General features: G+C 35.3%; 3 protein-coding genes across 5 annotated transcripts in view; all 3 read right to left on the minus strand.

Moving 5' to 3' along the window:
• LOC149552265 (Cyclophilin-like peptidyl-prolyl cis-trans isomerase family protein) overlaps window positions 1–26143 on the minus strand; it is a 310257-nt gene that overhangs the window by 172497 nt on the left and 111617 nt on the right. The window lies entirely within an intron of this gene.
• On the minus strand, window positions 5242–6425 carry LOC149552266 (uncharacterized). Its single transcript, XM_089787789.1, has 2 exons — window positions 6148–6425; window positions 5242–6013 (listed from the first exon to the last, which is right to left on the minus strand). Exon 2 carries the CDS (start codon window positions 5997–5999, stop codon window positions 5433–5435), a length of 567 nt encoding a protein of 188 aa, XP_089643915.1. The 5' UTR covers window positions 6000–6013; window positions 6148–6425; the 3' UTR covers window positions 5242–5432.
• On the minus strand, window positions 6425–8045 carry LOC149552267 (uncharacterized). Its single transcript, XM_089787788.1, has 5 exons — window positions 7880–8045; window positions 7508–7740; window positions 7240–7392; window positions 6691–7091; window positions 6425–6553 (listed from the first exon to the last, which is right to left on the minus strand). The coding sequence occupies exons 1-5, from the start codon at window positions 8023–8025 to the stop codon at window positions 6431–6433; spliced, it is 1056 nt and encodes a 351-aa protein (XP_089643914.1). The 5' UTR covers window positions 8026–8045; the 3' UTR covers window positions 6425–6430.

A 26143-nucleotide genomic window follows, 5' to 3' on the forward strand; every position in this document is an offset into this window, starting at 1 on the left:
TGATGAATTTTGATTAGTTTTTTGAGTTCCCCAAACTACTGTTGTCATGTTGTTTCCACTTTGTGCACTGATCCGGGCAGCCAAATTTGACTGAGTATAACTTTGACCCAGTTGAATCAAATGAGAAAATTATTTCTCCACTACATTATAGGGGTCAGAGACACCATAAATTCAAATTTTTAGCCCTTGACGAATCTGTTTGATCAATTTGCAAACTAGATTCCAAATGCAATTTCTCACTTTTCATTGCAGATCAGTTTTACGGAATATGTAGGGGCACTATTTCTGAAGCAATTTGGAGACTGTGATAGATATGCCTGAATTGATCTTAACCCTACATTATGTACTTAAAATACTAGCCCCATGCTAGTTTTCATGAATCCATTTGCACACTTTTCTAGAGCCTTCCCATTTACAAAAATCATTTATCAAATTGTTGAAGTTCCACAATTCTGAGAGGTCAACTTGCACGCTCACTAAATGCATCCAGTTGTTCATCATGAGCCAAATTTGCATTTTCATACTCTCCATATCAATCTAATCCAATAGCCTGATTTTCAAACCTCCATATGACCACTTGCCTAGTTTTCAAGATCATTTTCATATGCAATTTGTTAGAAATTGTCCTGTTTAGTGCAAAACAAATTTGAAGTGGGCAACTTTGAGGGTTGATAGCTTTTGATCTTGATGTTGTCATAAGATGAAATCTTTAAGGGTGGCAGTCTATTGACCAATGAGAAGGTGTGCAAAGTGCCAAAGCCTAGTCAGTTGAATGCGTCAATTTTTAAGGTCGGGTAAGTCCGCAATTCAGCAAGTCACATTGAATCTTTCATATTGCAGCAAGTCAAGATATGCCAGAATTTATATAATGAATGAAGACGTCTAGTAAAGAAGGTGTGCTTCAAATCAAAGAAGCCATAATTCATTTGGTCTCCATTTTCCCAATGGTTGTCTAAGAACCTGAGTTCATGTGAGAATGCGCCAAGAACTTTGCTTAAACAAAAAAAGGAGTTAAAGGTATTAATAAAAAGTTGTTTTGAGTTTACATCTGGACAACATTGAGAAGGTTTTCAAAGTGTCAGAGACTCCAGTTTGTGCTGATCTACACAGGAGAATGCACGACAACTTGAATGAGAAAAAGCTTTATCACATCAAGATTTCAAATGACAAGGGATAATTCATTATAGAGAGTCAAAGGCTATCAAAAAACGCAACACCATGATTAGCAAGGTGAATTCAATGGCAGAAAATATAGGAACTCTCGATCCTGTGATCATCCGGGATAGCATCGCCAAGTACAAGGCCCTTCAAACCAATCCCTAGGATTGTTTCAAATCTCTTTCGTCTTATTCCTTCTTTAGTTTCCAAGTTTGTAGATGAAGAGGATGTATTGCTTTAAATTGTGTAATTACATGTAATACGATTTGCATGTCCTTATGACATGTAATCCAATAATTTCTCTTGTTAGTTTGATGTAATGACCCCTTTTAGTCATTCCTTTATTTACTGCTCACTTTTTTTGTATGCTTTTGCGATATTTCTCTCTAATTCCCCCACTTTCAATGCGTTGATATATTATATACATATAAGTGTATTCATAGAGTTGTGTCCCTTCATATTAATTATATTAATAAGATAATTATTAATTATATATTATTTTTAATGATTATATATTAATTATATAAATTATTATTAATATTAATAAGACTATTATAATATTATAGTATTAATTTAAATAATATTATGTAATCTTATATTAAACATACCATCAGATTATTTTATTAAATAATTATATATTGTTATAAATATTGTAGACATATCCAATAAATGTATATCACATATATTTAATATTATTTATCTTATTTGTTATAATTAATATTTGTATTATCATAATAATTTAATATTATTATTATTATATATTTATTATGAATATTTATATATATGTAAAATTGTTAGAACTTTGACTATTTAATTCTTTATTCCTTACTAAAACTTACTCCTAAATTGGGACATCACAGTCCTCCCCTCTCGAATTTGCTTGTCCTCAAGCAACTGATTTGATCCTCATTAATTCATAGTCTGGATTCATTCTCTTTCTTGCATATGTGTATGTTAGTACATAATAGCATGTACAAGAACATATGAATGAAGACACAAAGTAGACACATTAATGCATGAAGACGCGATGCAAGCACGAGGTATACACGAATGCATGAAGACACGAAGCAAACACATTGATGGATGAAGACATGATGTAGACACATAGTATACATGTTAGAATCTAGCTTACAAATTGAAATAAGAAAAGGGTAAGGAAATGTTTTACCACTTTGATCATGAATGTCAAGCTTCTTTCCCTTGAAATAAAAAGTTCTTAAAGATGCATATTTTCTCTATATCTAGTGTTATAATAGGGTGTATAATTCCATAGTGGATGGTAGATTTACTACTGCTTGAGTTTGGACACACTCAGCTTGGGACTCCCTCAAATTTTTAATCCATATTGGGATTCTCTTGCCCCAACACAACGGACTTACTTCTCCCCCTGTGCACACTCCCTACCCACTAGGAAAATTTTGACATGGATGGTAGATTTACTGCTTCTCGAGTTTGGACACTCAGCTTGGGGCTCCCTCAGATCTTTAATCAATATTGGGATTTTCTCGCTCCAACGCAACCAATTTACTCCTCCCCCTGTGCACACTCCCTACCCACTAAGTACATGTTTTAGTTTCATTATGGATGGAAGGTTTACTACTGCTTGAGTTTGGACATGCTCAACTTGGAGCTCCCTCAGATCTTAAAATCCATATTAGGATTTTTATGCCCCAACACAACCGATTTACTCCTCACCCTATGCATACTCCCTATTCATCATGAATTTAAACACAAATATTTTAAATAATGTCTCCTTATGAGACCCAAAAGGGATTTCTATCCACTTTACTAGTAACATTATAACATTAATCTTCTTTGTCCCTTAAGTTTTCATGTAACATTAATGTTGATCCGTTACACAATATTATTGATACTTATTTATTATAATTCTCTGTTATTCTATTTTCAGTAATAATATCATTCCATAAATAACATTCTAGCCAACTTGTAATCATATAACATATTCATAGTACTTATATATCTATAATCATAAAGATTTCAAATCTCTTATTAAGAACACCAAGAATTATCTCATTTTTATGATATATATATATATATATATATATATATATATATATATATATATATATATATATATATATATATATATATATATATATATATATATATATATATATATTCAATGAATATACTATATGGTTCTACCTAATACAAGTAACTTTATAAGTTACTTTTTGCTTTCATATATAATCTTACTTTTTTGTTCAAGATATTATAATCAATATTTTAATAAATAATAAAACATTATAACGTACCTCAGTTGGGTCAAATATGGACCAGGCCCCATCATTTTCTCAGTCAAACTATCCTTGATTGGATATCTCTTATCTCTCATATTGTGATTGTTTGCATTTTCTAAGTGTTCTTTTATTTCCTTTGCTATTCCTTTTCCATATAGTGCTATTTATTCATTCTTCTTGATCCCTTCCGAATACCACTAATTTGCCATGAATCAAGTCACTCCAGAAGCGCAAATCCAATGTTGGATAACATCCTACTGAATGCCCTTATTATATCCACAAAACATAACCTCGTTACTCTTTGGGAGTTCTATAGTGATGGTGCCTTATTCCTAATCCTTTTGATTCTGACTATGAATAACACCCCAGATCTATAATTGTCCATAATACCACTGTGTAGGCATGTAGATAGTTCAAGAGCTTCATATGCAGAAAATATTCATCTTTTAATCTATTATTGGAAATCTTATGAGATAACTTATGTGCCTTGTCTATTGTCTTGACCTAGAATATTATCCTTGATGCCATCAGCTATCTACCAATTATATTGACATAGAATAGATTTCTTAACTGATTTCCTTAGTTACATGCTTCATGTCGAATGGTCAGACGTAAAAACGCTTCTATATGTAGATACCATTTATATATGCTTTCTCTATGCTTGAAAGGAATAATTGAATGCATTTTTTTCAAGTCATTTTCCCTGTTGATATCATAGTCGTTTATATTTCATTTTATTTTTTACAAACCCATATTCAATATGGATTGTCAAATGTAGTCCAAAGTACAGACAAATAGGTTTGATAAATATAGTTCGTTAAAAAAGATAGCTTTATCTTTTTTTGCGGTGCAATTTGCCAACAAAATTCTAGTGATCTCTACTAGCATTTCAAGTTTTCTCTTGAAGCTCTAAAGGGATGCCAAACTTTTTGTGTATCTCAAGTCTTGAACAAATTGTCACAAAAATAATTCTTATAAACCTATGGCTGGATGCCCAAAGCTTTCTATCATTCCCATTTTGAAAAGTACATAGCAGATCTCTAATACCATTCCAAGCAAGCTGAATGCCATTTTGCAAAGCTCGGGAAACTATTTATTCCATATGTTATAAACATCTATTCCATTTTCAACTGTTGCCATATGTCCAAAACTTCATCCAAACTCATTCTTATTGAAACAACAACTTGACAATTTGTAGTAATATCTATCCAGCATGGGGTGTAGTTCAAGAATAGCAACCGTAGTATGCCACAAACATGTATTCATAACATGACCTCTATAAATACAGATGAGGTACCTTCTTCATTCAGTGCAAGTTTTAACATCAATCCTGTGAATCGATGGCGACTGTGATGCAGCTCTTGGCATTGCTTTCAAAATATTCACTATATTTCAGTGGAGTAGCAGCAGATGTGCAATGCAATGCTAGGGACAGAAAAGCCCTGCTAACAATAAAGACAGGCATTATGCAACAGGATGGCAGGTTCAAAGCTCTAATACCATTTGTGATGAGCCCTTCTGGCAAAGAAACGTGAATCGGAATCGGATCGGAATCGGCAAGGCCGAATCGAATCGTGAATCGGCAATGAATCGGCAATGAATCGGCGATGAATCGGCAAATTTGAAAAAACCCTTTAAATTTAAAGATTTTAACAATTTAAAACTTATTTCATGCACCCTTTATTGAATATAACTTAAGCACACTATAACATCATCAAATAGAAGTTAAAACTTAACATACATAAACATGAAACATAAAATCCATCACATACGTAACTATGTTATCTAATATTCTAAAATGTAAATTGTAGGCTAGCTGAAGTAAATAGAAATCAAATGATCATAATGATTTAAATCATAGAATGTATGTAAGATGATCCATAAGACATCAAATCATAAATTTATGTAAGAATCTAAGATGAAGATCCATGAAAGTTTGAAACTTTGAAACATATGTCTATCAATGATTCAGTATCAATATCTGTAAACAAAATATAAAAACAAGGCTCCAGCTCAAGCCTCAGGCTCATAGTCATCATCATCCTCAACATCATCCTCAAGCTCGGCTACAGCCTCAGCCTCAGCCTCTGAGTATCCAGTCTGCCTAGTAGCAAGGCGTCTAATGTAGGTCCTAAAGGACTGTCGAGCCATATCTCCCGCATATAAGATGGGCTCACGAATGTCGCTAGGGCCTGTGTCTGTGCGTGCACGTGTGCGTCTACCAATGCCTGAAGAACGTGCTCTAGCTGCCTCAGCCTCTATATCCACCTGGTCAATCCACGCACGGTCTTCCTCAGTGAAGACTGGATCTACAACCTCTGTGAGCCACTCTGATTCTGGATCAATCTCCTCCAGAATGATCGGAGAGGAGTCAGTGCCCAAAATCTGTCTGATCCTAAGACGGAGGTTGTAATGAACGAAGACAAGATCATTCAACCTCTGCACTGTCAACCTGTTTCTCCTCTTCGAGTGGATGTGCTCGAACATGGACCAACTGCGCTCACATCCAGAAGTGCTGCTTGGCTGACTCAGAATACGAATGGCAATTTTTTGAAGTTTTGGGGTTGTGGCCCCAAACATTTGCCACCATCTATCTGAAATAAGGGAAAATAAAAATAATTAGTCTCATTTACAAATTACAAATTACAAGTTAACTCTAAAATTACATAATCAACTTTAAGTTTAGAATCTAGATTCATGAACATTGAATATATTATTTAATTTTTACCTGGCTGTATTGTTTCTCGAGCATCTATGGCTACCCTGCTAGAGAAAAGTGGCCCTTCTTTATTATTGAACTTATCAAGCTCAATAATTGCAGCACTGCTATCCTCATCAGTACTCAACCTCTGGATCACTGTATATAATCCGGTGAGAACCTCCTCATCCGCCTTGAAGTCAGGACGGAAACGAAATGCCGAATTCAAAAAGTAAGCTGCTGCATGGATGCGTCTGTGGAGCTGATTCTGCCATCTCCTATCAATGATGTCCCAAATAGGGGCATACTTCTCCTACACTCCTGCATACTGAGCTCTAATGGCCTCCTTGGCCCTATCCATGCCCTCATATATGTAGCCCATAGAGGGCTTCTCCCCATCAGCAGTTCGTAGGAGAGATACAAGAGGCTCAGTGGCCTACATATAAAGTAAAACAAAAATTTGAGTCAAAACTTAAACATAGAATAATTCAATAATATAAGGTAAAACTAAATCATTAAACAATTAGCATAGTAAACTGTAAAATATTAAATGTTAAATTGCAATAAAATTACCTTAAGTATTTCTCTAGCAGGTTTCCAAAAACCATCATCATCAAATATGCAATCCACCACATCTATCCCTGCAGTGGTCGTAGCATAGGAAGATGAAATCCACTCCCGCCCAACAAACATGCTCCTCAAATCATCCCTTGATGTCAACAAGGACTGCAAGGTGATGAAATTCGAGGCAAACCTCGTGATCCCTGGACGAGCTAACTCTTTGTCTCCTGTGTACTTCCTCATTGTGCTAAGGACAAATGAATGATTATAAATAAACTTACATATGTTTTTTGCCCTTTCCACACATGACTTGACCCACTCAAGTTTGCCAATTTCCTCCAACATGAGGTCAAGGCAGTGTGCTGCACAAGGGGACCAAAATATGGTGGGGTGCCTCTCCATCAAAAGTTTGCCTACAACAATTTTAAGATAATTAGAAATTCAAATTTCAAACATGTTAGAACTTAGAACTTAGGAAACTTAGAAATTCTAAGTTAGAATTAGAAAAAGTTCAAAATTCAAATAAATTTATTTTCAAAACTTAAAAAGTTAAAAGTTTACCTGCAGCAACATAACTTGCTGCATTATCCGTCACCACTTGCACCACATGTTGTTCCCCCACCTCTGCTATAACTTCCTCAATAACCTCACATAAGTATGTGGCGTTTTTTACATGAGCAGAAGCATCAATGGATTTGAGGAACATGGTATATCCTACAAGTAACAAAACAACGAATTATAATTACTATTAGCAATCAACAAATCAAAATTTGAAATAGTCAATCACGATTCAAAATTATGTATGTAGGAAAGTAGAATGATCAATCACCTCCACAGGATACAAGAAAATTGAGGAGTGTTCTTCCCCTCCTATCTGTCCAACCATCAGTCATGATGGTGCAACCCTTTTCGATCCACTCCTTTCGGTTGTCCTCAAGCTCATGCCTCATATCCTCAACCATTTCCTCCAGGAGGTATCCACTCAACTCAGCCTCAGTTGGGGCTTTAAACCCCGGACCACAAATGGCAACTGCATCTATCATGTTCTGCCAATAAGGAGTCCTGTCACAAATAGATAATGATATTGATTAGAAATTTAGATGTCAAAAACTAAAATCATAAAACAAGTAGATATAATTAAAATTTTACTTTTACTTTTAACTTTAACTTTGAAGATAACAAAGAAAAAAGAATCAATTACCTGGCTGCAATAAATGGAATGTTGCAAAAGTACCAGAATTTGCAAATCTCTTTTCTGGCAGCATCATGAATCTCCTTGTTCAAACCCATGCCCTCAAGCGTGGGTTGGGAGCCAGGAGTAGTGCGGGGCACAAAGTAACTATCCATTCTGCTTTTTCGCACTCTAGGCCGCAATAGGTTGGTGTTGGACTTTGTCTCAGTATGAGACCGACTACCACTAACACTCACATGAGCACTAGCACTAGGATGAAAAGGAGGCCTAGAAGAACCCTCCCCAACACAACCTACGGATGCGGAAGCTGATGCAGATGCACTTGCAGATGTAGATGCGGTTGCGGATGTGGGAGCACGGGAGCCAATACCTCTTAACCCTTCAAGTTGCATTTTCTTAGTCAACTTGTCTTGTTCAATTTTTTCTAATGCCACTAAACAAGAGCATTTTGCCTCAGCGGTTTGTTGAGTGCAAACTGTGACATCATGGCCAGGTATGCCAGCAATGTGGTATTTCAATCTATAGATACCTCCCGAATTTATTTTTTCTTTGCAAAATATACATTTTGTTTGATATTTGGTTCTCCCAGGAAACTCTTCATTATATTTCCAGCATTCATCTTTTTTACCCATTGTGGAAATTGGAAAATGAAAGCAAAGGGCTGCTGCAATAAAAAAATTCATGTAAAAAATCAAAGTTTGCAACTAATAAACAAAAACTACAAAACAACAAACCCTAGTTTGCAATTTAGTAAAACTAAAAATAAAAAACATTCAAGATTTGCAAATGAACACTAAAAAAATTTAACAAAAAATGCATACTACACTAACATGCAAAAAAAAAACCAACACTTACCTCTTGCAAATGAGTTGAGGAGTGTTGATATTGACTCCTTAATGCTCCCAATGCAATTTATGGCCTCCCCAAATGGACTTCTGATCTCTTTGGTGCTCTTCCTTCTTGCCGGTTGGAAACCTATGGATTCTCTTTTCTCTTCTTCTCTCTCACTCTTCCTCTCTTCTACTCATACTAAGCAAATAGAAGGCTCTTTAGGGTTATAACAAAGAGGAAAGTCAACTTAGAAAGCAAATAAAACATGTGTTTTTTTTTTTAAATTGAACTTTCTATCCTTGCTGCCGCGGCCGATTTCTGGAGATTCACGATGGCGATTTTGGCGATTTTTGCCATGAATCGCCAATTTTGGCGATTCAGGCAATTCACACGAAAAAATCGCCACCAGCGATTTCCGATTCCAAAAAAATCGAGAGCCATGAATCTTATCGCGATTTCGGCGATTTCGGCGATTTCATGGCGATTTTTGGAACTATGCCTTCTGGTCATCCCTTTATTTACTTCTTTTTTTTTATTGGTATGCTTTTGCGATATTTCTCTTGGATTCACCTCCTTTCAATGCATTGATATATTATATATATAAGTGTATTCATAGAGTTGTGTCCCTTCATATTAATTATATTAATAAGGTAATTATTAATTATATATTATTTTTAATGATTATATATTATATTATTATATTAATTATATTAATTATATAAATTATTATTAATATTAATAAGACTACTATAATAATATATCATTAATTTAAATAATATTATGTAATCTTATATTAAACATACCATCAGATTATTATATTAAATAATTATATATTGTTATACATATTTTAGATATATCCAATATATATATATATATATCACATATATTTAATATTATTTATCTTATTTGTTATAATTAATATTTGTAGTATATTTAATATTATTATTATTATTATTATATATTTATTATGAATATTTATATATATGTAAAATTGTTAGAACTTTAACTATTTAATTCTTTATTCCTTACTAAAACTTACTCCTAAATTGAAACATCACATTTGAAAAGGTCAAAGTTGGTTGAGTTTCTCCCACTTTTTCCTTCTTCTCAACTCCTTTGCCTATATAAAGGAGTGCCCCCTCATTGTAAAAATCATCTTTTGTTGTATGCAAGAAAGCTCTACCAAACTTGTGAAAGCATGACTTTGATTGTGTAGTACGAATTTGAGAGAAAGGTGAATAAAAAAAGCAATTGGATTTGAAGCTTTGACTAGAAGCAATTGTGATAGAGAAAATTAGAAGCTTTGACTATAGTTTGCGCCTATTTTCTTTGATTCATGTTATTATTCCGTGTTCAATGTTACCTAGGGTTTTGGAACCCTAAGTTTTTTCCTCCCACTCAGTTATGTGAGAAATTAAAAAGAAATTTCAAATTTCAAATTATTTTGCATTCTTATAATATTTAATTCTTCAAAGGAATTAAATATTAAAGTGCAAAGTAATTAGGTATTAAATTATTATATATAATTAATTTCTCACCTAATTCGTTCTAGAAAGAATTAATTATTCTTTCAACGTATGTGCCCATAAGAAAAATATAAAAAGGAAGTGGGCAAGTTGATAGATATAAAATAAATTAATTCTTTAATAATTAATAGTATTGTTAAGTGCAAATTAAAAATTGCACTTGATCATAGAAAAAGAAGTGGAGGATAAAGCAAGTATTAAAAAAAATCTGAAATAATTAATTCTTTAAAAAGAATTAATTATCTTTGTGAAATGAAGTTCTAAAAGCTCTTAAGAGATTGATTAAAGTGGAGAAAGGGATGCAAAAATGATTAATTCTTTTTATAAGAATTAATTATCATAGCAAAGTGCGGGAGAAGGTAATAGAAGTTCGGCAAGAAGAAGTTAGGGTAGTTGCCAAACTTCTTGGCAAAAATTATTTAAAGGTTGAAAAGCAATTGTAACGGGTTCTGTTTTCATTTTCCAGGGGGAGTTCTATAGCTGCTACAGGAAAAGGAAGTCAGAGTTTTGTAATATGGAGGGAAGAGTTGTTTTATTTTTCTGCGGATTGATTGTAATAGAAGGACAAGATAGTACTATTGTTGTCTTGTCATGTCTCTGAAATGAAAAGGAATATATATGTATTTTATCTTGTGGTCTGAACATTTATATTTCTGGTTTTTGAAGAATACTATGTTCTTTATTTCCTTTTTCAGATAGTCTTTTATTACTACATTGAATGTATGTATGTAATTTTGCAATTATGTACTCACGTTTTTGCATAAACATATTTTTAGTTTCTTTTCTCTCCCTTCTGTAATTTGTAAGACTGATTAAGTAATCCTGTGGTTGCTTATTCATCTTTCTCTTTCTATTCAGTTTTAAATCTTGAAATTGCATTCATTTCATGTCTATGGGTGAATGTTAGAAAATCCTTCGTGTCTTCAAGTTAAAGACATAAGCATATATCACATTCATTGAATATCTTTACGAGGGAGCTGTACCTCTCAATTCAGAGGAAGATTATCAATAAAATGATAATCTATCGAATTGTTAGTGGCAATTGTTCTTCTATTTGGGCATCTTGAGTTATTTTTTTGTATTTAATTTTGGAAGGACAAAACTGTTTACTAACATTCAATAATAGAGCATAGTGAGTTAAGAAGCAATCGGAGCCGAAGCTTTGATTGGGAGTGGTTGTGGTAATACATAGACTAGAACCTTTGACTGTAACTTGTCTTACCATCTTAAATTTATGAAAAATAATTAGAGCTTCCCTACTTCTAGAAGTCTTTGTGCCCCAATGGTAGAGGTTTTTCTTATAGAATAGATTAAAACTAAAAGTAAGTTATAGAATAGAGATCATCTGCTTCTGGAAGAATTTGTGCCCCAATGCTAGTGTTTTTTCTTATAAATTAAACAAATAGGACTTAGACCCAAACGGACATGCTTTCAATCAGCCTTTGAGTTGATGTTGGTTATTGGTATCAATGTTTCTAGCTACTAGATAGAAGTGTAGTTAGAAATATCATCTTGCCATTACTCGGTCCGCAGGTAAGTGGATTCTTTATCGAAAGTTAAGAGGAAAGAATATTGGTAATACCCCTTACAACATTTCACAACTTCTTGCTTACCTTGAGTTGATCCAAAGAATGGTGAGAAGGGGGAGTCTTCCCTTTAAGGTAGGTGAGACTTTGTCTCATATGCTTGGCTGGTCATCCTATTTTGCAACTCGATTTTCACAAAACTGTCAATTGCAAAACATCCACACGACATAATGATCCTCAGAAAAACATGGACAATTTTTCTTAATTATGTGTTTATACCTCCTATTACTATTTAGGTGATTTCCAGTACTCCCAACACACAATTGTGAAAGACCAATAAAAAGTATTTGTGCATAGTTAATTGTCTGTACAATTTAAGTTTTAATTAGAAAAAAAGCCTAATGAGTATTTGGTTTTATGAGAATTCAAGGATTTAACCATTACAGTATTGCTTCAATTTTGAAAATGGTAGACTATCATGTCCCAATGTCATGACCCTATTACAAGTAGGTCGTAAGTCCTAAAAGTCTATGGACAATTAGCAAGGTAAAAAGGCTAGATTCGGAATACTTGAAATGCAATAACAACCCTCTAATAGCAATTTTCTATGGTTTAATCCAAGGCATTTGCTCCATATCATCCAAAATAAGTGGAATGTGTTTGTGGGAGAACCCATCGGAAGGAACTAGTGGGAATCTATAGTTTGCATGTTGGTCTAAAGCATTTTCTAATAAGACTCGGATATATAGAATAAATGAGAATCATATTTTAAAAAATGAGGTATTTGTCTTTCCGCTTTGGAGATTAAAAATACATTGCAAAGTATTATGGAGTGTCATTTCTACTTACAAGGGTCAACACTTTGGTAGGATCTCCCCAAGTTCAAATGAATCTTAAAGTTGATAGAATAGACTCTAATTCAAAGCATTGATTTAATGGAGATACACTTGTCTTTAACACTTGATCGGAATATGTGGCATGTCCCTATGATAATAAACAAACAAGATAATATAATTTTGTGTTTATATGGATCTCATGAAATACAATGGCAATTGAATCCTATCTTTGGTTTATAATGTGTTTAGGGGGAAATTGCCATAAATGAATTTAACAATGTAAACTAGTTGAGATGAACTCATTAGTTAAACAATTTCACCCTAAGTCATTTAATACAAGAGAAAGAGGGTTTTCCAAACATAACTCTCAATATAACTTGAAAGAGATTAGCAAAACCCAAATAAAATGAAGAGACATCAATACTATACCCAAATTATACTAAGTATGCAAAAAAGTCTTCTTTCCTGCAATGTTAATTAACTTTAAAGGTGCAATGTCAATTTGAATAAACCAATTGATTAAATGACAAAGGTAAAATGGATCTAGGAGCGATATGTATGCAATCAGCCCAATTAAAATACGTAAATAGGTCTAGGTTAAGATATAAAAAGAAGGGTGAAAAGTTAACCTCAAAATATGCAAAGGAAAATGTTTTTTCACTTTGAAAATTGTGGATCTGAAACTATGACTAAGAATCCGACTGTAGATCTGTGATCAAAATTGAAAACCCTAAAAACCCTGAAAATCTCAATCTCTAGGTATAGGTCAATTTGGGTGATGTCTATTGGTAGATTTACAGGATTACGTACATGTTCCCAGAGCACCAAAACAAAGTTGACTTAGATTCTTCCAAAAGCTTTCGACTAATACTTTCTGAATCCGAATTCGCAATTCTGATAACATGTTCCTATACACAAGAAAATTTGGTTTTGTTTTGTTCAATGAGGGTTTTCATTGGTCAAGCTCTAGATTGAGGAATCAACCTTGAAATTGAAATGTAGAAAATGATAAAGTAAATGCTAGCATGTAGTAGTATTGAATCAACAATAAGAAATACAAGTACCTTTGTAGATGCAAATGGTTTTAGTATGTTATCAAGTATGCAAATGTAATGTTATTGACTCAAAGAAACCATAGAAGTCAAAACCTTGTGAATGGGAACATTTTTCATATGCCTTGATGAAGAATAGAAGGACTTGAATGAACGGAACATATCCTCCTTGGAAGCCAAACTCCACTAACGCCTTGAAGGAAGAATCTTTATGCAAGAAGGAAATGATAGATCTTGAAGAATGTTTGAAGAATGCTTGATGCAAATACTTGAAAATGCTTCAGTGAAGTTTCATGCCCACATGTATGCTGGTTCTTGATAATAGATGGATGAAAACTAAATGTCCAAGCCTCCTTATATGCTTGTTTTCAGGATCAAAAACAAAGCTGGTCATCTAGGAGACAAAATAAAACAATTTAAGCACTCGAGACACTTCAAGCCCTAGGATCAAAATCCTCAAGTTATTGTTTTACCTATTCAACCAGGTCGACCTATACCTGAGGGGTCCTAAGGAAAAGTGACCCTGAGGTCTAAAAGAAAGTGCAAAAAGATATACTAAATGTGTCGTAAAATGACCAAAAGGTGATAGAATAGCACCTAAAGGGCCTTGCATGGAAATGGGAGATGACCTAGAAATTCAAGCAAGATTGGAAGAAGAAAGAGAGACCAAAACCACACTAAGGAGGGCTAAAAGTTCTCAAAATGAAGTGACAATACACAATGCTCGTTTAATCGAAGATTCTATCGCATTTATTAAGGTTGTAATTGTTGAAGTAATTAGTCAAGACATCAAATATGTGAAAAGATGCCTCTTTTCAGGAAAGACGTAATCACATCCAAAGGACATATCTCTTCATCCCCCTTAAGGGAGATATATTGACCATCATTCATTAGTGGAAGGGCATTGAACAAAAGGAAGTGAGAAGAAATAAAGATCAGTATTGTATCTACAACAAACCAAAAGTATATAACAATGTAAAGAGGATTAGATTATCGGTACTCTCTAAAAGCAACCCAAAAAGAACATATACAGACTAACAACATTCAGCAAAAGGCTATATTAAAAAACTACACAAACTCATCCATATATTTATTCTACTCATTCATCATGATTATTATATGATATTTAGATATATCAAAATGTATATTTATTCATGTTACAACTATATGATAATTATTATGGATGATTGAATTGCTTATAATAAAGATCATGTTAATGTATGCAGCTAATTTAATTCCATCTTGAAAGCAAGATTGTAATGTTCCGAAGTCCAATCCAACTCCAAGGATTGGGTTGCTCGAGCATGAGTTTGGCGAATGCCAGAAACCAACTTGAAATGATGCATATAATGTTTCCTGGTAGATGTATAGGGTGCCTAGGATAGGCTGTATAGTAGGCCCAAAAGAGGTACCGAATAGCTAAGGGGATGGAGGATTGTCCATACAATGTTGGACAATGGTCATACGGGGCTTGCAGGGAGTTCATGCGGTAGATTTAGCAAGGTCGTATGGTAGGGCCTTGGGAGGCCGTACGATTAGTTCAAAAGGTCGTACAGTGGCTAAGGAGAGGATGTACGATGATGGATTGGGAACCAGAAATAGAAAAATGCACTCTTTCCCAAACACAAACAATGCTAGATGTTAAAGTAGCCCAAACATAATATATTCCAAAAATTGTATAACTTCTACACAATAATGATGCTCCGATTTGCAAAATCTGAACCAGGAAATACAGTGACGGAATAGGGTGAGGGTTGAATCCCACCAAAATCGGAAAGCCAAGTAGGGAAGATCTTTCACTTCCGAAATGGCGAACAATCTAGAACTCCAACAAGAATTCACAGTACAAAAAAAATCCAAATCGCATACCAATTACTACCTACATGCAGTTCTTAAATACCCGTCAGGAAAAACCTTTTCGAGGGTGTACAAAATAATTGTCGGCCACACATACCTACGAAAACAATTAAATAAAAATGGGTCCAAGATATACTAAATCAATCAACCCACTAGAAAAGGTTTGATTAATTATTTATTTTATGACGAGAACATTACAGTCCTCCCGTCCCAAATTTTGCTTGTCCTCAAGAAAATGCAATGTCGAATGTTGTAGAATGTATTCACCTTCCCAAGTCGCATCATCCAACGGCAAGTGTTTCCAACGTACCAAGTATTCCTTCAAAGTATGGTTCCGTAGGGTCTTCTCACGTACATCAATGATCTCAACCATTCCAATATGAGCTTCCCTTCTTTATTGAGCAGCAAAAGGTCTATAGTTACTGTGATGTTCTAGCCCACATATTTCTTTAGGCAAAAGAAACGAAAAACGTTATGAATGCGGCTTCCTTCTGGAAGTTCCAGCTCATGGGCAACTTTACCGATACGATGAGCTACATGATAAGGGCCATAAAATCGGGGCTTCAGTTTTTCTTTCCCTTTTTCCTTCAATGAGGACTACATGTATGGGTGGAGCTTGAGATAGACCAAGTCTCCCACTTCGAAATTTCTCTCAATTCAGTGTCTATCAGGTACATCTTTTGTTGATTCTGCAACATTTGTAAGTTCTCTCTCAAGCATCTCAGGATGTCTTTCCCTTCCTAAAGCTAGTCCCTCACCCTTGGTGCGCAACTATTGCCCAGCACCATATCAATAAATGAAAAGGGTTCATACCCGTCTAGTGCTTTGAAGGGTGTCATCTCGATGAACATGTGGTAACTGGTATTGTTACAGTAATCCTCCAGATGCATCCATTTGACCCACGCCTGTTGTTGTGCCGAAACGTAGTTCCTAAGGTAGCCTCCTAGCCACTTGTTCATAATCTTCGTCTGTCTATCTGTCTAAGGGTAGTAGCTAGTACTTGGCGACAATTTTGTTCCTACCAACCGAAACAATTTTGTCCAAAAAATACTGATAAATAGACTATCCCAATCACTAACAACGTTTTGGGGTAACCCGTGTAGACGAAAGACTTCTCTGAAAAAAAATTAGGCTACCTATACGGCCTAAAAATCTAAGGAGATGGTGAAGAAGTGTGCATACTTTGTCAGTCTATCAACTACCACGAAGATAAAGTCCTTTCCACTCACCTTGGGAAGTCCAATAATGAAGTCCATTGAGATACTTTCCCACTTTTGTTCTAGTATAGGCAAAGGTTGCAGTAACCCAGCGGGTAGAGTATGTTTGGATTTGTTTTGCTAGCATAGTGCACACTCTCTTACATACTGCAATACGTCTCCTTTAAAACCTTTCCATAAAAATCTCTCCCTGAGCTGTCTATAGGTTTTGAGAAACCCTGGGTGCTTGGCCAAGGGCGAGCCATGTATTTCCTTTAGGATTTTATGCTTCAATTTGGATTCAGGCATCAAGTATATCCTATCCTTATAGTAAATGATGTCATGCACCACCTTGTATTGGTCATACTGAGTAGCGTCATCCATTAGCTTACATGCAAATGTGTTTTTGGAATATTCAAGAATTAAGTATGCTTTCCAGTCAGCTGAGATCTAAGATAGTAAACAGATAGTCAATTTTCTTGACAGGGCATCTACAACCACATTGTTTCTGCACTTCACATATTCAATGTCGAAATCAAAAGCCTGAATCTTACCTACCCATTTTTGTTGCCTTTCGTTTAGATCTCGCTGCTCCAAAAAATATCTCAAACTATTATGATCGGTACGATCATACAAACTTGGCACCTACCAGATACTATCAGAATTTGGTTAGTGCATGCACGATGGCCAACATCTCTTTGTCATAAATATAGACGCTCAGCTTTTGTAAGCTTTCAACTCTCATAGGCTATAGGGTGCCTATCTTGCAATAACACTGCACCAATTCCCTCTCCGAATGCATCACACTCTAGAATGAATGGTTGTGCGAAATTGTGTAAGGTGAGAACCAGACAACTGCTCATTACTTCTTTTAACTTATCAAAAGTGCATTGCGCTCTTTCATTCCATTGGAAGGAGCCTTTCTTAGATCTCTTAACAGTGTGTTGAGCTGAGAGAAACTGCTTACAAAACTTTAGTAGTAACTGCACAGACCTAAGAACCCTCGCAACTCAGAGAGTGATTTTGGTGGGGGCAATCTAGGAGTTCTTGAATCTTCTCTTGGTGGACCTGCACTCCATATTCATTGACAACATGCCCTAGGTATAATATTTTTGTCATTCAAAATTCATACTTTGATTGCTTGGCGAACAAGGACTAAGCCTTCATGATCCCTAGGAATTCATTCAAGTGTTTCAAGTGTTCTTCCCAAGTTTTGTTGTAAATAAGGATATCATCAAAGAATACCAACAAGTACTCACGCAGTTATTTGTTTAAGATGTGATTCGTGCAAGACTGAAAAGTAGTTGGTGCATTTATTAATCTGAACGGCATGACCAAGTACTTATAATGCCTGTAGTGACAATAGAAAGTTGTCTTCTCCATCTCTTCATCCCACATGCAGATTGGATGGTACTTAGAATAAAGATCTATTTTAGAAAAATAAATCACCCCATGCAGCTCATCCAATAATTCATCGATCCTGGGAATAGGGTATCTGGTTTTTATTGTCTTCTTATTCAGCGCACAGTAGTCCACACACGTGCATTGTCTCACCCTTCTTTTTTACCAAAACCACTGATGATGCAAAAGGGCTAGAGCTGGGATCCATCCTTTCTCAAGTAGTTCTTGAATTGTTTTCTCGATCTCATCTTTGAATTTCTTGGGATAACGGTAAGGCATGGTGATAATTGGTTTGTCGTCGGCTTCCAACTCGATGGTATGTTCAAACCCGCAATGGGGGGTATGCTGGCAAAAATGTCTATAAAAAATTTATCAAGGGTCTTAAAATTATTTTGAAGGTCATTGTCCCATTGAGCAATATGTTGTCCTTTTATAGGTTCCACCGAAATGACACAATGTATAGCCCATGCAATGTCATTATGCTGAAAAATTTCCTCCATCCGCTATGCTGAAACTTCCTTCGGTCTCTCATTGGCCATTCCATTGAGAACAACCTTCTTCCCAACAAAAGTGAAGTCCATCCATTTGAAGCTCTGAGAGTATTCATCAAGTGTCTTTATCCACTATATGCCTAGAATAACCTCCATATCATCCAAGTCCACTATAAAGATATTCTCTATCACAGTGTGGTTAGCAATGGTGATACTTAGTTGAGGAACAAGGTGTGCACAGGGTCGAACGGTCCCTCCGATGACCTTGACCTTGAATCCTACGTGCGTCTCAATAAGTAGACCTCTTCAATTCACCAAAGATGAATTTATAAAGTTTAGAGTGGCTCCACTATCAAGCATCACCATGACCCTTTGTCCTTGAAAAGTTCCCTATACATGATATACCGTACACCTCGGGCTCCCAACTAAGGCGATGGTTCCTCTGCATCATACCAATGCTACAATTCTCTCCATACAGTTTAGACTAACCATTTTGGTGTCCTTGTGGGGATGCTTGTCTTCAGTAGGTAGATCCTCCTAATTGTCCTCATCATCGGACACAACTTCAATGTAGTGTATTTTTCCTTTGCCAAACCATCTATGCCCAAGTTCCTATGGTTCTTTGCAGTTGAAACATAATTTCTTCCATCGAAGCTCCTTTCTGGTAGCTTCGTCCAATGACGACTTCTTTGGCAAAGGTTTATTATCTTTGTCCTTTGGAAATACCGATGATCTAGAGTGTGAGTAAGCTCGAGAGGATGATGTCGATGATGATGCCATGCTCTGCACCTTCTTTATAGCCTCCTAAAGGGTGGTAGGATTGAACACTTTTACCCAACCCTTCAATGGTTTCATCAATCCATCCATGAAGAGCACTATCTGTCTCCTTTCGGAAATGTGCGTGACCAAAATAGAGTGTCTGAAATTTTGTGATGTACTGGTCGACCGATCTAGTTTGCCTCAATTGTGCCAATTCTTTGAAATTAAGTTTTGGATCTTTACCATCAAATCGATCTATCAATCTTTCAATGAATTTTGCATAAGTAATTATTTGGTCATGCCCTAGTGTGATGGTGCCATGATGCCACCATTCATGGGCCACTCCCTCCAAGTGTAGTGCTACGAATTTGATTGCTTCTTGTGGCATTAAATTAAGTTGGAAGTAAGTATCAGCCTTCATTACCCACGCTTGAGTAGATATGGATCCGGATCCATCAAACGATAACAGATCATCATTAAAATATCCTCCGTTTCCACCTCAAGAATATCTCATTTGCAGTTTTGTGTAATCTTTGTAGAATATATCTTCCTCCAAATTTGCCCTTGAACTTCCTCAAAGGTTGTCTTGTTTCCTCTGAGTGGTACCTCTGTCTGTGGAGGAAAATACGACATGGAAGGTCGAGAGCATGCTAGATGAGGGTTTTCCTTACCCGAAACCAAGCTGTGACCATTTTGTTTTATTATCTACCAATTTCTTGAGAGTTTCTTTCATAAGTTGTGGAGTATCATTGATCTGCGCCTAATTCCTCAAAAGATCTCTTAGTATTGTCATGAGTTCAGCAACAATGGGTTCTTGCTCTGTCATTCTATCAATTGAATGGGATCTTCTTCTCTTCCATCTATAAACTCTCATTTACTATCCACAGGCTAACAGGATGATTTGCTTTAATACCACTGTAATGTTCCAAAGTTCAATCCAGCTCTAGGGATTGGGTTGCTCGAGGGTGAGTCTGGGGAATGCCAGAAACCAACTTGAAATGTGTAATGTTTCCCGGTAGCCATACGGGATGGCTAGGATAGGTTGTGTGGTAGGCATAGAAGAGGTACGGACTAGCTGAGGTGATGGAGCGTTGTTTGTGCGGTGATTGGAGAATGGTCATACGAGGCTTGTAGGGAGGTCATACGGTAGATTCAAGGAGGTTATATGATAGGGCCTTGGGAATTAGTACGATTAGAGCACAAGCTCGTACAGTTAGTGCAGAAGGTCATAAGTGGCTGAGGAGAGGATGTACGGTGATGGATTGGGAACCAGAAATAGACAACTGCATTCTTGCCCAAATACAGACAATGTTAGATGTTAAAGTAGCTCGAACACAATATATTCCAGAAATTGTACTTGTAACAATAATGATGCTCCAATTTGCCAGATCCGTGCCAAGAAATACAGTGATAGAATAGGGTAAGGGTTGAATCCCACTAAAACCGGGAAGCCAAGTAGGGAAGATCTTTCACTTCCGAAATGGTGAACATTGAACTCCAACAAGAATTAAGAAATAATTCAAATTGCATACCAATTACTACCTACATGTTGTTCTTAAATACCAGTCAAGGAAAACCTTTCTAAGGGTGTAGAAAATAACTGACAGCCACACCTAACTACGAAACAATTAAATAAAAATGGTTCTGAGATATACTAAATCAATCGTCCATTAACAAAGGTTTGATTAATTATTTATTTTATGACAAAAACATTACAAAGATCTTGAGGTGAAAGCAAACCAAGTTGCCAAAGTTGTGTAATAGGTTGTACTAGAATGGACCAAACGATCTTTATGTTATAGAGTTGGGAACCAACTTACTACCTCCCATTTCCACAAGATGTTTTGTGTTTTCTGAAAGATTAGCAAGATGGGGAAAAAATGTACAAGCCAAAAAGTGAGAGGGTTGTGATCGCTATTTCTCTTGCAATTGGTAGAGAAGTGGTTTTGGTAAAACCCATCATGTCTCTCCTTCTAAACTCGAATATGTTTGTGGAATATTGTTGGTAATCTATCAATTATATGATGCCTAACCCTAATTGTATATATGTGTGTATGTGTAGATATTTGTATGTATTTCTTTTGGTTGTAAGGTTCAAATCTCAAAGTGTATTATCACAAGGATATTTGATTAGTGAGATGTAACCCTAACCATAATTTGTTGCAATTGTATTTTTTAGGTTAAGTTAGGAAGGGAACATAACCATTGCTATTAGAGAATATTTCCTACCATCATGCAAAAGGGAGTTGATACAAATACCTAGGAGCTCAAAGATCTTTAGAAAGATAAATAAGGAAAATTACATCCACCATAAGCAAACAAATGAGCAATTTGAGTCTTCATTGGACAAAAATTTCAAACCAATCAAACTTTCATATAACAGAATGAGACGAATGAAAGAACCAACCAACTCCTCCTTTAAGACATTCAAAATATTAGTAACATTAGAGGGGATAGTACCTCCAACAACTCCAAGAATAAAAGTAATATCTCTCCAAAGGTACCCAGCTCTAGGCCAACAAGACCTCCAATCCTGTTGATGTGAATTTTGTGACCACTCCAACATACAAAATAAAACACCAAGTATTCTATAATCTCTTAAACGAGAAAACCTCATATGCTAAACAATATGGAAATGCGTCATCGAATTACGAAACTCCAAGGTCACTAAATATTCTTTCCAATTCTCTTTTGAAACATATGCAATATATGTTTATTTGTTTAAAAGTAATTGATAACAACAAAAGTTATTTGAATTTCAACTCGAAACTAATAAAAATCTAAGTAATGATAGTAAGATTTTTTATTGAAATTCTGGAAATTTGGTTCATAGTCTGAATTTTGCAACGATAGAATCCCTAGAACAAATATAACAATCACAAAGGCTTGAATGCTATCAATTGATTAGCTTTAGATTTGCAGCAGGCCTTGGACTAGAGTCTTTTTGCCTCCAAACCCTCTAACTCTTCATAAATTATTGCAGATTGTTGTTTATAAGTCCTTGAACTATTTCTATGCCTCCAACTGCATAAATATTCACCGCCAGTCATGCTATAAGTTGAAGCCTTAATAGTGAGCCAATCTTTTAGGAATTCGTCCATAAATACTCTTTGTCCTGTGAAAAGCCACCTTGGGAATTTTCTTCCAGAGTGAAACCGGAGACGATCAATCATAATGTAATGACTCTACTCAAATCTGATCTCAAAGTGCTGATACAGAACACAAGAAATATCATCAAACAATTCACTTGCAACCTCCCAGCTTGCTGGTTTATGTGATCAGACTGATATGTTATTTGAAAATTGACTAATGAATGCTTCCAATGCTTGAAAACAACTCTAGTATGCATAAACAATCACTTAGATGCATTTACAACTTCCCTTTTATGCACTTCAATGCTTTCTATATGCAAATTATTCATCTTCAGCCACTTGACATTATGTCAGACAGTTGGCATTCAAGGGATCTATGACTGTTATAAATTTCAGTTTGCTCCAGCACTTGTGATTGCAAGTATTGCTTGAAGTTCACTTCTATATGATTCTATCAAACACTTAGGATTCTTATGCAAGTCTTTTATATACTTTCTATGCATAATAATGAATTCTAACATCAAACTAACCACCTACAGCCAAGTGACTTTTCGTCATACAATTGGCATACATCCTCATACAATATTCAAATGATCATTACAATAATATATAACTCCCAAAAGATGGCACTTAATTTGAAATGCTATCTTTCCTATAATGATGACAATGAAAAGATGCCAAGACTCTTGGCTTACATCCGCAAGAATAATGCTTAAATCCGATACAAATTTTCACCTACAGCCATACCTTCTAATATGCATCTAAATGATAAGAAAAATGCATGGAATATCCAAAGGAACCTAATTGTAGATGCCTGTAATAATTTTCACCAATGCTGCCTTTCCGCTTTGCTTTTTTGGATCTGTTCTTTCGCTTTGCTTTTTCGAATCTGCTATTTCAGACTGCTTTTTCGGATTGCTTTTTCAGACTGCTTTTTTGGATTGCTTTTTCGGATTGCTTTTTGTACTCAAATATTTTTCCTCAATGTAGCACAAATAGAAGACTGAAGGATCTTCCTCCTAGCTGCAATAATCCAAGTGATATTTCACACCCTCAAAATTGCATACCAATTGAGAGTTTTCGTTCTCAATGGCCAATTGTGACTACTACAGAAACCCTAGGCTCCACAATGCACATCAACAAATATCAACATCAACAACAACAAATTTGCCTCCTAAGAATGAAGCCCAGGATCCCTATTTATTCTTTTTTCTCCACTTTCTCCAGAAACTTCTAGAACATTATTTTATTTATTAAGTGACTTTATAAAATATTTTATAATTCAAGTCGCTTTATTAAATTAATTAAATATAAAGTTACCTTTTAATATTTGTTTATTTGATAACTTTATAAATAATTAACTTAATACTACTTATTTATTTAATTAAAATAATTAATTAGTCATCCTCATAAAATATTCGTTATTTTGGACAATTTAATTAATTAAATTAATTAAATCAAATTACCTCCAAAAAAGGGGACATGACACATAATAATGAATATCCCAACTCAATTTGATCGCTCTATAGAGGAAAATTATTTTGCTGAAAAAGTTGTCAATTTCCACTTCAATTCATGACAAGCAAATTAGGGAAAACCATTAATTATCTCTTATTTAATCAAAGCACCCTCATGATATTGACTAGGAATGATAAGTAGCCCCTTCTTAATGATGGAAAATCAATATTTAAGTTATTTTAACACAAACATTGCATTTTACCCATTTATTTAATTATCACCCTATCCCCTTTATTATGCAAGTAATTGGTAAATGATTTTATGTATTAACAACGAGCAAAGATGCTCAATAAATAAGTTTCTAGCATTTCCAAAAATAAGCAAGTTTCTAAAAAGAAATTGCAAATAAGATCAGAGACGATCTTATCACCTTTTCTCTCTCCCGTGGGTCCTACCCTCAAGTTTTTTTCTGTCCACCTCACTTTTTACCTACCTTCTCCCTTTATTAACCCCTGCACTAGCTGGATCAGCTCACATTTTTTCATTCTTGCATTCTCTCATCCTGATGATGGACCACAGAGTGTGATCCGAAACGTTGATGCTAAAAAAATAGCAAACACAATCAAATCCAGAAGCAAATTGTCAAAAAATAATAAAACATTATTTTAATACCCTCCCTTAATGCCCAATCTATCAACAACACCAATAGAACCCCTACATTTTACAAACTTATTTGGACTGAGGGACTTGGTGAGGATATTTGTTGTTTGATCCATTGTTGGAACATACAACAACTAAATGGATTCATCTTCAACAAGTTGCTGAATGAAGTGACAATGAGTTTCCATGTGCATGGTTCTTTCATGGAAGACTAAATTCCTGGCAAGTTTGAGAACTCCTTGATTATTACAAAACAAAGGAGTCGGACTTGCTTGAGATAAATGCATATTCACAAGCATTCATCAAAGCTAGACTACCTCACAAGTTGCTTTCTATAAAGAACTTCCGATCCTTAAAATAAAATAAAGGACATTTAAAAGTTATCCCATCTCATTAGGATAATTTACAAGTCATTTTTTTTATAATTTTTTTATTAGATTGCTCAAGAGATTTTCATCTTTCATGTTGTCTACATAGGACTTAATATTAATTAGCCAATCTAGACTCTTCTGTCATGGGCAAACTAGTTGGTCTATCGGACCAATTCTCTATCTCACCGAGATAGGTACTTAAGCATTTTAAGCGGACATCTTTGGTCAGACCTCTATCCTACGGGGTAGGCTAACAAGTGACCGAGATTCAGTACCTCCATCTGTCTGGGATGGGTATGAGATGAACACATAAGCGACCTTCTCAGGTCATACTTCTACCCATACGGGGTAGGCTAATAGTAACAAGTGACCTGCAATCCGTACCTCCATTTTACCGAGATGGGTTATTATAGGGAATAGGAATAGACAGTGCTCTAATCAAAGTCTTTCACCCTTCCGGACCAATCCGGGTCCGAGGTGGCTTGCAAGAAGTTACACAGTCTACCCAAGATTGAGCCAAGGTTCTTTGCAAGGTTTATTATCTTTATCCATAGCTCTGTACCCTTCCTTGGTTTTCAGGCTATCAGCCAGGTGCAAGACTACCGAGAGTTTCTTAAGTCCTATACCCCCTCTCAGGTTTCGGCACCCAGCCAGATATAGGTACCTTCCTAAGAATCCTTAATTTTGTTTCCAAGTTTTCTTTTTGTTTTAGAAATTTATAACTTGACAAGAGGTAAGTAGCCACAAAATCTATGTCCAAGGTAATTGTGCCCTAGAGGTATCCTTCACCTTCCAAGCTGCCTACGTACCCATATCCACGGGATCAAGATACCAATGGAATGCACGCTCACTACCGATATGTAGTTTTGTTTGTACTAAGTTTGATGTATCTACTGTAGAGATGACCCCTTGGGGTTTGTTTCATTTCCAAGTAGTTCTTCACCATCATACACCCACTCAGGCGAATCAAGCGATAACCCATGCTATCTTCTCTAGCTTGAACTAAACTCTAGTTTTCTGAAAAATAGTTATACTTGTGTGAAGAGTTTGCCTATGGGCACATGTCCTACTCCTCTCCATTATCTTTTCTAAAAACTTATTCTTTCCTAAATTTACTTAGTAGTTCAACATGGTGTTTAGTAAATGGTTATTCGAGGTTTAAAGATTGAAGGCTTTTGTTTTGCTTAAGGTGAAACAATATATTTTATTTTGATCCA

This window comes from Cupressus sempervirens, chromosome 6 (assembly GCF_028749045.1).
Source record: "Cupressus sempervirens isolate cs-2001-9-10 chromosome 6, ASM2874904v1, whole genome shotgun sequence".
NCBI classification, from domain to species: Eukaryota; Viridiplantae; Streptophyta; class Pinopsida; order Cupressales; family Cupressaceae; genus Cupressus; species Cupressus sempervirens.

Coding starts and splice junctions, on each gene's coding strand:
- LOC149552266 (XM_089787789.1), bottom strand. CDS start 5,999: ATGTTTGGGGCCACAACCCCAAAACTTCAAAAAATTGCCATTCGTATT.
- LOC149552267 (XM_089787788.1), bottom strand. CDS start 8,025: ATGGATAGTTACTTTGTGCCCCGCACTACTCCTGGCTCCCAACCCACG. Junction 7,092..7,239: donor AGCAAGTTATGTTGCTGCAG/GTAAACTTTTAA, acceptor AAATTGTTGTAG/GCAAACTTTTGATGGAGAGG. Junction 6,554..6,690: donor CTGCTAGAGAAATACTTAAG/GTAATTTTATTG, acceptor CTTTATATGTAG/GCCACTGAGCCTCTTGTATC.